General features: G+C 39.9%; 1 protein-coding gene across 2 annotated transcripts in view; it reads left to right on the top strand.

The window, feature by feature from the left end:
• ESRP1 (epithelial splicing regulatory protein 1) overlaps window positions 1-9,745 on the top strand; it is a 30,728-nt gene extending 20,983 nt beyond the window's left edge. The window contains exons 13-14 of one of the 2 annotated variants that reach the window (XM_050316830.1): window positions 112-280; window positions 9,584-9,745. In XM_050316830.1, the coding sequence (XP_050172787.1) occupies window positions 112-280; window positions 9,584-9,674 (260 nt within the window). In that variant the 3' untranslated portion in view covers window positions 9,675-9,745. Of the gene's footprint in view, window positions 1-111; window positions 285-9,583 lie in introns of those variants that run through there. The other variant, XM_050316839.1, reaches the window with a different exon arrangement.
• The last annotated feature ends 2,638 nt before the right edge of the window (window positions 9,746-12,383 follow it).

Genomic DNA, 12,383 nt, shown 5'->3' with positions numbered 1-12,383 from the left:
TGAGAAGCTTGTGAAGGCTCTTGACATACTGCAGGATTGTTGTGTGTGTACGGTCTTTGTTATCTCTGGAATTCAAGAGTTCCTAATCTATTTTCCATTTGTTCCCTTTAGGCCTTTCACCTCCTTCCTACTCCTTTCCAGCTCCTACTGCAGTTGTGCCAACAGAAGCTGCTCTGTATCAGCCATCCATGCTCCTGAACCCACGAACACTCCAGCCCTCCACAGCCTACTACCCTGCTGGGGCTCAGCTCTTCATGAACTACACAACATATTACCCCAGGTAAAGCAGAGGAGAAACCAAGCAGGAACAAAGAAGTCTTTTTTTGCAGCAAATGCACAAAGCTCACAAAAGAACATTGTCTGCTCTGCTAAAGGCTTGTGTTACCAAGAACAACGTGTTCGGTATCTTGTTCAGGGAAAAAAATTAAGGATATCAACAGACTTTCCAAGTTTTAGAGTATTTCAGGTAGCCATAGTTTTTTGGGGGTTGGTTTGTTTATTGTCTGCTTTTGGTTGGTTTTTTTTGCCTTTTTTTTTTTTTTTAAATGTAGGTCACACATTTAAAAGGGACATTTTTGATTTTTTTTTCTTTCTACTTAACATGCCTCTCAAGCTTATTAGTTTGCATAGTTATGCCCTCAGTGAGAACTGATGAGTGCAGTATTCCTTCCCATGCCTGTAAAGAAGCCCTTGGCCCCTCTTTAGAATGGGTAGATGTGGGTCTGCCCTAACAGCTTCTGAAATTCTGCCTGTTTTTGGTTTTTTTAACAAAGTAACTTTTGACTTTTTTGGTGAAAACTGTTTACTTCTATAAATAAGTATTGCATTGAAGCATATCTGTATTGAATGCATATGTAAAGCATATAGAGGCATATATTCTTCCTGACCTCAAACACCTCTCACAAAGAGCTTTTGGCTCTTCTGGATATATTAACTGTTTTCAACAGAACAAAAACTCTGGATAGCATTTGCCCTCTGCAGTCATGAGGCCTTGGAAAGAGCCATGTTCCCTATAAGCCATAAACCATTCGTCATCTGTCAGGGAACCTGTTAAAGAACTCAAGTTTTTTTGTGTCTGGAGAAGGGTCTGAATAGCTACTTAGGTAGTTGTTAAGCAATATGGACTCTCCTGTACCTGTAAGATAACAAAGGTTTTCTTATTACTTTACACTAAACCAATATGTCTGTGAGCTGCCTGTTGTTGTTTTGCTATTAAAATGTTTTCTTCACTCATCAGTTAATTTCTATAATGTCTTCAATAACTGTCTTATGGTTATGATAATGTTACCAAACTCAGCCTCATTAATGTAAGATTAAGAAAAATAAAATTCCAAACTTGCACTGGCAATGTAAACCAAGTTTCTCAATAACAGTTCTATATGTCATGAAAACATAATAATAATAATAGTTTGTTATAACTTTGACATGTTTTACTTCTTAATAAGACTGGCCACTGCAAGCTTAGTGTCAGGCCCCACACAGATCTCTCACTGAATGGGGTCCCACGAGAGTCCCGTCGCTGGCTGCTTGGGCTGTGGGCATGTATGTTGGTTACAGACTGATCAGCCCCAAGTCCCTAAAAATCCTTTCTATATTTGTGTCTAACTGATAGTTGTTCACTGTTCTTAAGAAACCGTTCTTACATAGCTTCTTTGCCAATTACAAGTACCTCCATTTCCAAGAAAATAAGAAAAAATTTCTGGAGTCGACTTCTTTCTGTGTTGTGAGATTCAGCGTTTGACTACTGCTTTTCTATCCAGAGTAAATGTTTGATCTACAGACAAATTGTATATACTCCAGTAGATGTAGTGCTCCTTTGTTGCTGACATTTTGAGCTATTTTTTCCTAAAAATGAAGTTTTGTTACTTTTTAGACAAGTTTCTTTGCTTTGTAAAGAATACAACAGTAATTGGATCCCTTTGAAGTAGCAATCAGAACTCTCTCTAAAATGTAGTCTTCTGGTTCTGAAATCTAATTCCAAAATATTTAAAGTATGTGCTGCAGGAAGGAATGGGGTATCCTCTGTACTAAGTGGTGCATTTAAATGCATGTACATGGAAAAGCAATAGAGAGCTGGTGGCTAATGATCAGACAATGGTTCATAAATCTAACTAGTGAATACTTATGGAAATAAGGAAAGTTTCTTTGACCTGCTGCCAAAAGGTTCTACCACTTGTGTTTTGCAAGGTCAAGTTGCTTTATAATAATCCAATTCCCTTTTCCACACAATCAGTGTAGAGGCAGGCATTGTTTTGGTCTTCAGTATCTATCAGAAATCCTGAAACTCTCAGACTCATCTTAATGATAAGTCTTGTTCTCATCTTAATTCTCTTGTAGCTTTTGGTGATGAAACCCAATGGTGTAAAGAAATGGATGCCTTCTAAGCTATTAAAATAGCTTTAGTGAATTCCTAATGAAAAGGAGGGAGAGCAAGTTATTCGGGATCTGTCAGTCTTTGATATCTCTCTTCAGCTTGTAATTATATCTGGCAACATGCTCTGACAGCAAATCAGTGGTCTCATTCTCTGTCTAGTCCCAGGCTTTTAAGAAAGAACAATAAGATTCATGGGAGGGAGGAGTTTTTCTTTATCTAATCCTGAATAAATGAGTGTACTAGGTGCTGTATGTACATTGAAAGTAATGAATAACTGCTCTACTTGGCAATTGCTAACATGTTCTACAGAAACTTTTTACCATATACAAACTTGAAAGCTACTACTACAAGGTATGCAGTTTTAAAACAAAGCTGAGTCTTACTGTATTTATTGAGTTCTATGCCATTTTTATCACTTTTAAGCATTACCTTTAAAACCTCAAAAGTATCTGTCAATCTATACATCTAGTAGTAAATTTATAATTTGTACTTTTTTAACAGTATTTTAAGTAGTGCAGTGGAAGAGAAGCTTCTTACTCAGTGGGTACTGTGCTTGTAGAACTCATAGCCAAAACATGGTGTGGAAGCTGAAGACTGATGTGGGTTCAAACAAACTGGATAAATTCCATGGCAGGAAATTCATTGTGAGTTTGTGAATACACTGAAACCACACCTGGCTCAGGAAGTCCTTGAACTGAAAATAACTAGAAAAGTGTTCTTCTGTTCTGTGTCCTATGGTAAATTCTTGTGCTGTTGAGCTGAGGTGTGTAGGAGAACTTGTTTGTTCACACCTTTTGTAGTGCTTGTCTTGAGATACAGGCACTGCTTGAGAGTGTGGGCCTGTTGCAGTGTGTTTATTGCTGTATTCAGTTGTGCTGGTCTAATAGTGGCTGGGTTTGGGTTTATCTCCCTGTTGTGCCACTGTGGATACGGTTCCCTTTATTGGAGTGGTTTGAATTAAAAGGTCTTTTTATGCAATGAAGTTATGATTATGATACTTCCTGCACAAGGAAATACAGGATAATCTCTTAGTGTTCTCATCTGTCTGCTTCTGTCTCTTCCTGCTATGGATTAGGTGTGGTTTTTCTCATTATACACTAATCAACTTGTATATACATGTGCAACATACATATATAGTGTTAATATTTATGTATGCAGACCTACAGAAGTATGGCTGTATAAAAGTGAAACAACTAAGGTTAGAAGAAACTCTCACTTGTTCTCTGTGATGGGTCAGATCCTCTGTAATGACCATCATGGAAAGCAAGTGAGGCTTTTTTCTACCTTGGTCATTGCTCAGACCTATATTGAAGCACAAATAAGTTACATGGAGTTTAAAACTGGCAAAGCTAGAAACAAGTAGGCTGGATCAGAGCGATACTAGTCAGAGCTGCTGCCAGCAGCTTTGTTTGTGTATCTCTGTCTGGCTAACCAGCATCACTTGACAGAACTGGGTTAGGAAACAACCATATGTGTATTTAGCCTGGGAGCTTTGTCACAGATGGAGAACAGCAGCAGCCAGAAACAAAACCTCTTCATCAGCTTAGTTGTACTCACAGCAACATAGCAACACTTGGAACCCCAGCTCTTAGACTCTTTGCACTCTTTTTTATTATTATTACTGTACTAAGTGTGTCAGCTTGGATTGCATGAGATCACATCTGCAGTGAACGGGCTCATAGAAGCCTACTGGTGGCTTTCAGTTGCCATCCAGCAAATGGAGTTCACATGATTACGTCACGTGGCAGAATCTGGGACTCTTTGTTACCTATCCTTGTTCATCTTGGTTTCCATCATGAATTTGTCAAAATAACCTCAACTCTTTAGTTAAAGGCACAAACTTGTCACTAGAATGATTTCTTGGGTGGGACACTTAATGATTCACTTTTGTAAATGAATGTAACTTGCCAAGAATTAGAACAGCAGAATGCCTTGAAGTGCTACTGTGTTTTGTTGGAGGAGCAGTGCATTAACAGGGAAGATTAATTGTTGCATGCCTTTGTAGGCTGTCATTATCCCTTCATTTGTAGGTTTTAATTAGTAAAATTACCATGGTGTCTGAAAAGCAGCAGAAAGGTAATGCTCTGATCAATATTTATCTGTATATCAGGATAGTAAAATTATTTAAATGAAAAAACAAAATGAACTCCACCATACAAAAGAGGACCATGGATTCTTCCTTTTGTTTGTGTAACATACTGAATGACTTGACTTTCAGCTAGCAGCTCTCACTGTTGTCTTTTGACTTTTCCTTTGCTAGGTGATAAAACATTTGAATTAGTCTGAGTTATTAATTGGTATTACGACATTGCTCAAGCTTGCTGCAGAGACCAGTTTGAGTGTAGTTTTTCATCTTGCTTATTTACAACACAGTTCAGTGATGGGAGAGATCTGCCTGTTGTGCCTCAAGGCATGTGTGTCATCCATGCAGGTGGCTCTCTTAAACATTGTGGTGATCTCAGGTTATTCAGGGCACAGAGATATATTGGATGCTTCTCTTTACTCAGAAGCAGCCTTCTCTGGAGTGTGTTAAAAGTCCTAACACTACCCAGGGCCGACCTTTTCAGTCTTCTGTGGTAGAAAGTGTTTCTGGCTCCATTCCCCCTGCTTCTTGTTGTCATGCTACCATCAACTTACACAGTTGGGAAGCTGATTGCGATAGTCAGATGGAGTGGGCAGCAGGTTATCTGATTAGGTGTGGGGAAGGCATCTGTACTGAAGGAGCTTTTGGTGTTTCCAGGGGTAGAGTTGGGTTGGTCTTAGAATAAGGCTCCTTAGACCTGAAAGCTTTTATTTAGTCTTCCTTATTGAGAACAGAGTCTGTGATATTTGTCCATGATTAAACAGCAACCACGGGGATCTAAATGTTTCTGTTTGATTAACAGGTGACCTGATGGCTTAGTGCTCATACTCCTGCTATTTGTCAAGTTTCATGGCCTTTCTTTCTTTAAATGGATAAACATTTCAGTCTTGGAAAAGGAAAATTATTCTGGTTATGTAAATACTTTTGCTAATAGCATGTCTTGTTAGTTTTTGGGAACAAAGTACCATGCTAAAACTTTCAACTTTGGTAATTATACTACAAAATTTACAAGCTTTCCTTCTCTCAAACTTTTGTATGAACCACTTCTAAAAAAGCTTTATAGTGAAGCTGCATTTCCTCCTGCTTTTGGGCTGCTTTCCAGCAATGAACATTATAGGCATTGTGCTGCAAGCTTGCGTATATGTGCACATTGTAACCGTGTCCTGTGCCAGCCAAAGGAGTAGTTGAAAATCCTTTGCAGTCTCTGAAAAAATCTGCTGTTCACTGGATTTTGGATTGATCTGTCAAAACAGGTGATGTGCACCTATTGCTTTTTCTGGTCCTCCTGCTGACTTCAGTCAGAGCATCTGACTTTGGGGTGCTGCAGAGCTGCTTAGGGTCTGCTGAGCTTCCTAGACCTCACAAAGGAGGGGATAATTTCATCTTGAAATGCTAGTGGATGAGTTTGACAACTCTTCTTTCCCTACTAGTGTTCCTCTGCATATTACAGTAAGACCAATGTACAACACAGGACCTGTCTTAGAGTCCTGAAATTAATAGAAGCTGTCAATCAGTAGCTTGAGAAAAGGTTATCTTCAGTATCTGTTGTCACAAAGCAGAAAATAGTTAATACTTAACAAAAAAAAAACTTCTTCAGGACTACAGAGAACAAAGTCACAGGAAAAACAGAGATCGAAAATCTGCAGGGAGAGAAATGAAACCTCTAGATGGTGTCTATGCACGTATCTGTTCCTATGTGCAAATAGTGCTGGGTATGTCTGTGGTTCTGTTGATTGACCTGCAGGATACTTGGCAGAGATCTGAAAACCTGCTCGGCTGCGTGTGCTGACTGCTCCCAACTCACACCCACTTGTAATATAAACCACAGCTTCCTTCTGGATATTTGTATCTGTTAAGCAAATGTATAATGGAAAAATGTTAGGAAATCAGGAGAGATCGGCGATGTTTCCTCAATGTTTCCACATACCTAAGTGATGAATGTTTGGGATCCCTTTAAGACTATAAATGCTGCTGGAATGACAACATCAACCTTTAGAAGATGTGAAAACTTTTTCTTGCATCCGAAAAAAAGGAGGGGAAGAAAACTGAAAGGGAAGCGCTCTTTCCCCAGCAAATGCTGTCCCACCAAAGCTGATGGGAAAGCATATGGAGGTACAGCAGCAGGGCCAAGTGGCTGAGATGGTGGGAAAGCTGTTCTCTGGGACACCAGAGAAAGGTGTCAGGGCCACTGCTGCAAATTCTTGTGGCCTGTCTCTCAGCAAAGGCCAGGGAGGCAGAGGAACTTCAGTTTAACAGTGATACCTTCCCAAGACAAGGGCTGGATCTGTGTTTCAAAAGGAAGGCAAGACTGCCCAAGGAGTCTGTCTCATTGCTTTCTGGTGCTTTGTTTGGTTGTGGGTTTTGGTTGGTTTTGTTTTTTGGGGTTTTTTTGGTGTTTTTTGGGGTTTTTTTTTGTTTGTTGGTTTGTTTTTTTTGTTTTGGGTTTTTTTTGGGTTTTTTGTTTTGTTTTTTGTTGTTGTTTAGGTTTTTGTTTGGGGTTTTTTTTGGGGGGGGAGGGGTGTTTGATTTTTTGGACAAGATAATTCTGTATTGCCTTACTAAATTAGCTCCCTTCAGAAAGCTGCATCGTGGTCTACTTTGGGGGCTGGATTTTTATCCACACTAATAAGAACTCTGCAAAGAAAGCTGGTAAAAAGGTCTCTTTCCTTGCTCTTCCCGTTAGTTTTGGAAGTAATGGGGTTGTTCTCATAAGGATTCTAGAAAAACGTAAAATATTCTATATCTTCCGTTCTCTTATGGTTTTCTGTTACCTCAGATGCACAAATGGTCCTTTCTGGAGGGAAGGACAGCCTCAGCTGGCTGGCCAAAAAGACTAATGTTAATGACACTCTTTTTATAAAGGTGTGCAGGTGCAAATAGGCTGGAGGGATGCTCACTAAATCCAAAAGCAAAATAATTTCTTTTAAGTAAATGTTACAAATATATACAAGCATCTAGCAGTAGATGGATACTCATGTGGATTGCATGACATTTTAGCAAAAAGAGGATATTTTCTGGAACTGGCAATTCAAAACAAAACAGTTAAGTAGCTACAGATTTGTGGCAATTTGAACAAGGCTATGAAAGACCTGGCAAAGAATAGCAAAGCTTCTGTAATCTACAAATTGAGTATTTTGGGCATAAGAAAATAATTTTTATTACTCCTGAATAAATTATGTTATTGTGGCGTTAATATTGCTTTAAAGCAAGAAAAGCGTGTCTCTTCATGGCACTAACCTTTAATATCCTGAATATCCTGCAGTTGCCACTGACCACAAAAGATGCTGTGTCTAAAAAGTCCATGAAACGGAAGTAAATGAAAGCAAATACTGCCTTGGTGGCAGCTCTGGAGAGTTCCTTCCTCAGGTATATTTGGCAGACAGGTAATAGGGACTATTAATCTGGATCTGGTGTCCAAACTGTGGATGGACATATCTGCCATGGGTTCACATCCTTACTCTGTAGCTACTTAAAAAAAAGGGGGGGGGGGTTGGAGACAGCATGTGATAGCAGTTATTTTCAGCCTCATTAGTGTCATAAGGTAACCCCTGGATCTTTTGTTTAAGAAACTGAGTAGTACATAGGTATATTGATTGTGGTAGTATTTTTTTAGGGATTAGTGTGGCTATTAATATCATGGAAAAGGCATGCAGGAAACCATTAGTGAGATGTGTTGTGGTAAGTTTGTATGAAAATGCTACTCTACAGCATAAAACCTTCCTACAGCTGTTTTTCTGACAATAGGCTCCAAATTGATAGAAATGATTACAAGTGTTGTCCTTGGCATCAGGCTGTCTCTGCTGTTTAGTGAAGAATTATTCACAGAGGTACCCAAGAACATAAAACTGTAGAGATAAACAAACATAAGCAGTTCCTACAGAAAATGGAAAAAGCAACTCTCTTAGACTTGGATGGTTGTTTACTGTAGAAGCAGCAGTGTTAAACTTCATTGAATTTCGTTTGCTTCATGAAACCCCTTGAAAAGGTTTGCTCAAGGAGAAGCCGCAAACACGTTTATGTTGTGTCCAGGAAGGGCTTGTCTGCTGGATTTGTTTGTCATTTGCTGTGACTAAACTGTACCTTTCTAATGTGCTCCATGAAGATGACCCAGGACTTTGCAAATAGTGGGAACTTGGGGCAAGACTGAAAACTGGTGAGAACATATGCTTGGAGGCAAATGCAGCTACTGGACTTAGAGGGTGCAGAGACACTCAAGAAGATTAACTTAGAGAGATGGAATATAGGCTAACACTGTAGGTCTCATGGGGAGGGAGGGAGGACTCCCCCACAAGGCATCTTGGGGCAGTAGCCTTCGAGCTAAAGTTAGTTTTCATAAATATCACTTTAGCTAAGGATTTAAACACAAATATAAGCAAGCAAAGGGAAGTTTGATAGTGCCCAGCAGAAACTTTCTCATGATATTTTCATAGCCTTGAGTTTGGAGAACAGAAGTGGAGGCAGTCTGGGAACTACCTTTGTAGTGTAGTTTGAAGAACTTATCCTAGGTTTAAGGAGTAGCATGAAAATGGTGATGGCAAGGGGTAGGTGCTTGAAGCCATGCTCAGGAGATAGAGCAAAATTATCAAGGTGGCTTCAAGCAAGAAGTATGGGCTCTTTGGGGAATGAGTTTGTTTCATTTTTTTAACTTTCATCTTAAAATTGTATAATAAGTAGGAGCAGCCAGTGGCATCCTTCAGTATTAGGACAACTTCAGGCATAAGTGATCTATGCAAATCTTCCAAGTAGTGAACTTGTTAACTTTTCCCTTAGAGACTTTGAGAATGTGTGTGGCTGTGCAGGAGGTGTGTTTATCTCTGATCTCCAGGGACACTCTCTTGAGACCAGTCAGTTGTGACTGCCAGAGTCTGGAGGCAGTGGTCTTCAACAAAATACTGTGTGTACCCATGTGTTGTGCTGTTAGAGGAGGCTGATTACCCCAGTGTGATTTCTGTTGTTGAATTGCTCTTGATGCCGTGGTGATGGGAGCATTATGAATGTCTAATTGTGGCCTGAACTTTGATATCTGCCCAGGGCTTTAAGAAAGGTTAAGGTTGCATAGCCAGCTACTGGCTCCCTTCTGCACTAGTTTGGCTTCTGATTGCTTCTGTCTTGACTTGTGTTTGTAGTATGCAGCAGAGGATGGACTTGTACACACAAATGATCCGGCCAGGACAGTGTTCAAAGAATGGATTTGCATTTAAAGGCCCCAGCAGTTAGACTTCCTTAGAGAAGGTAAGGATAATGAACCCCAGGAGATGGGTTTTGGGGTCATCATAGTGTTTGCTTCAGATAACCACCATATTCAACATAACTCTTCATTTGCTGCTCTGGGAACACGGCTAGTCTTTCCTATTTCTAGAATGTCATGCTGCAGTCTATAAAGCCTTGGCTGTTAAAGCCATCATTTAAAAGATTTTGACTACCCCAGTCAACCTAAGGGCTGCTGCTTTGCGTGCTTCCCAGGGCTTCAAATGCATGCTACTTCAGGCTTTAATACCAGTACTGAGAGAGATCCTCAGAGACTCTTTCCTCTGTGGAACAAAGTACAGAGATTGTGTTACTTCTCCTAGCAATGCACTAGGATGTAGTGTTGGTTAGGCAGCATGAGCTACTTTCTTAGGTAACTACAGAATCTGACTTCTAAGCCTCGTGCTGATGTAAACTGTGTTTGTGTAACAGCAGCTACTCTCTTGCCTTTGTGAGCTTTCTGATCAGGCCACTTGAGTCTTTCAAGCTTGGTTTACTTGATCTTCTGTATAGGAACAGTCAAAGGGTGAAGTCACCCAGAAAGCATTTGTGCAGAAAAATGTAAGTTGAACAGCAAAGCAATGTGTTGGTGGCTGCACTAGGTGCTTTATCATGTGCTGTAGTCTCAGAGAAAGGTATAGAAATATATTTGAGAAATGCTTCTGTGATCTCTAGTTTTTTAAAAATATATAGTCAAAGAAGTGACAAGATTTATGTCCTTTTCTTTCCTCTGTTCCATTCTTCAGCTTCCCCTCAGTCCTATGTTTTGTTGTTCTGCTTTTGACACAAAGGTAACTTAGCCCAGGGTATAATCTACTTCTGGGCAAAACCTTTACCTGCAGCATCAGGTCACTGTCATCTGCTCCAAGTGTGCTGCTTTTGCACGTGCTCTGCAGAAGTGACCATCTCAGGTAGTTGGCTAACAAGCTGGCTTTTGTCCGGGTTGACAAAGCTGAACCCCATCTCTAGAACTGACAGTCTGAGGCCGTAATTAGGTGCTCATTAGCATCCTGGCCTAAACCACACTACAGAGCTTCCCCCCCCGCAGCTGTTTGTCTGTGGTGAGTGTTGCCATGCAGTGACTAGGCTGGGGAGCTGATCTAGCTGGAAGAACCCATGGGGGTTGCCTCTTAATCTGTTTTCAGCTGGTTTACAGCTTAGCTGTGCGAGTACTGCGTTGACCCAGAGATGGGAAGGTAGAAGTGAACAAAGCAGGCACTGAGGGATGGTAATGGCATTGCCATGTTGGAGTTGACTGTAAAACTTCACCTTGAGAGGTAAAAGGTCATGTGAAAATTGCATCAATTCTGGCATACTCCTAGTGAAGCGCTGTTATCTTAATAGACAATGTCACTGAAACCCTGTGTGTGTAAGGTGAAAACTAAAGCTTTTGGTTCTTCAGTAAATATTTTAGATTTTGGAAATCAAAAAATTAATATTTGCTTTTATCATGGTGTTCAGTGACCTGCACAACTCTTTCACACAGATTCCTCCACCCTTTCTGATGTTTTGAACAAACACAGCGAGCATAGATGGAGATTATTATTGCATTCCCAGTTTTACCACTTCTCAATCCAGTTGTGCTCAAGACAAAAAAAATCACCAGAACTCTGGAAATCAGCAGATGGACCTCTGTTTTCAGGTTGATGCACAATTTTCAAACGTGCACACACAGACCACTAAGCCCTTCATTGAGAGCACAGGTGTTGAAATCATGCAAGTCCTTGAGGGTTTCTTCTTGATAAAGTATTCAGCTGCTCTTAACACAGAAATAGTTTAGCCTGAACCTAAAATCCTGATCTCTTATGTTCTTTGAAATAGCAAAAGTCTTTTTTTATCTAATTTTGCACACAGTTCTTTTTTAATTAAAAAAGTATTTTACAACCTCTAATTGTGCACTTGACATTTTAATAAAAAAACTTTTTTTGGCTTGTATATATGTCTAATCTGTGCAAAAGAAGTCTTTGTAAACTTTATATGCAGGCATATTTTACACAGTGCAGAAATAATTAGGAATGTAAAATGGATTATCTGAGGAAAAAATGCTGTAACTTTGTAAAAATATATGTGTGGGATGTTAAATGCTTTGTCTCTGATTCTTATCTTGTATGCTTTTTCATATGCACTCAGGTATTTAAATTTTAAAAGGCTTACAAGAGTAGGCATTTTCAAACTTTGATCACACTGCCTAGTCAGAAAATGAGAAATGTAGTTAATGTCTCTCCTGTGCTACTACTTTATATTTTTCCACTTCCTGCTCTACCCACCCTGCTTGGTGTTTGATAGTCGTTTATGCAAGAGAAGGAGTTGTGATCTCTTGTAAGACCCAGGACCTTGTCTGCTTTAAAGGAGGGTCACTCAGGGATGATAGCTTGAGATTGGTCTCTCTCTGAACTAAAGTAACCCAGCACCACAACTGTCACTCTTACCAGAGAAATCAGGTGATAAATGTGCTCTTACTTAAACAAATGATGTCTTTTAGCAACTTCTGGTCTCCCTGTCTGCCCTGAGACTGGGCATCAGGACGAGGGTTACATCACTATGTCTTTCCATGGCAATTACACTCATCATTTCTACTGAAGAAAGGGGGAAGGAAATACAGAGATTTGTGGGGGTAAAAATTGCACAGTGGATAGGTCCTCTGGCATGTTCAAAATAAATACTGTAGAACTGAGGGCT

The sequence above is a fragment of the Myiozetetes cayanensis genome, unplaced genomic scaffold (genome assembly GCF_022539395.1).
Source record: "Myiozetetes cayanensis isolate MyiCay16 unplaced genomic scaffold, myiCay2020 scf1, whole genome shotgun sequence".
Classification (NCBI taxonomy): Eukaryota; Metazoa; Chordata; class Aves; order Passeriformes; family Tyrannidae; genus Myiozetetes; species Myiozetetes cayanensis.
The sequence above is the reverse complement of the archived record's forward strand: the minus strand, read 5'-3'. Positions and strand labels throughout refer to the sequence as shown.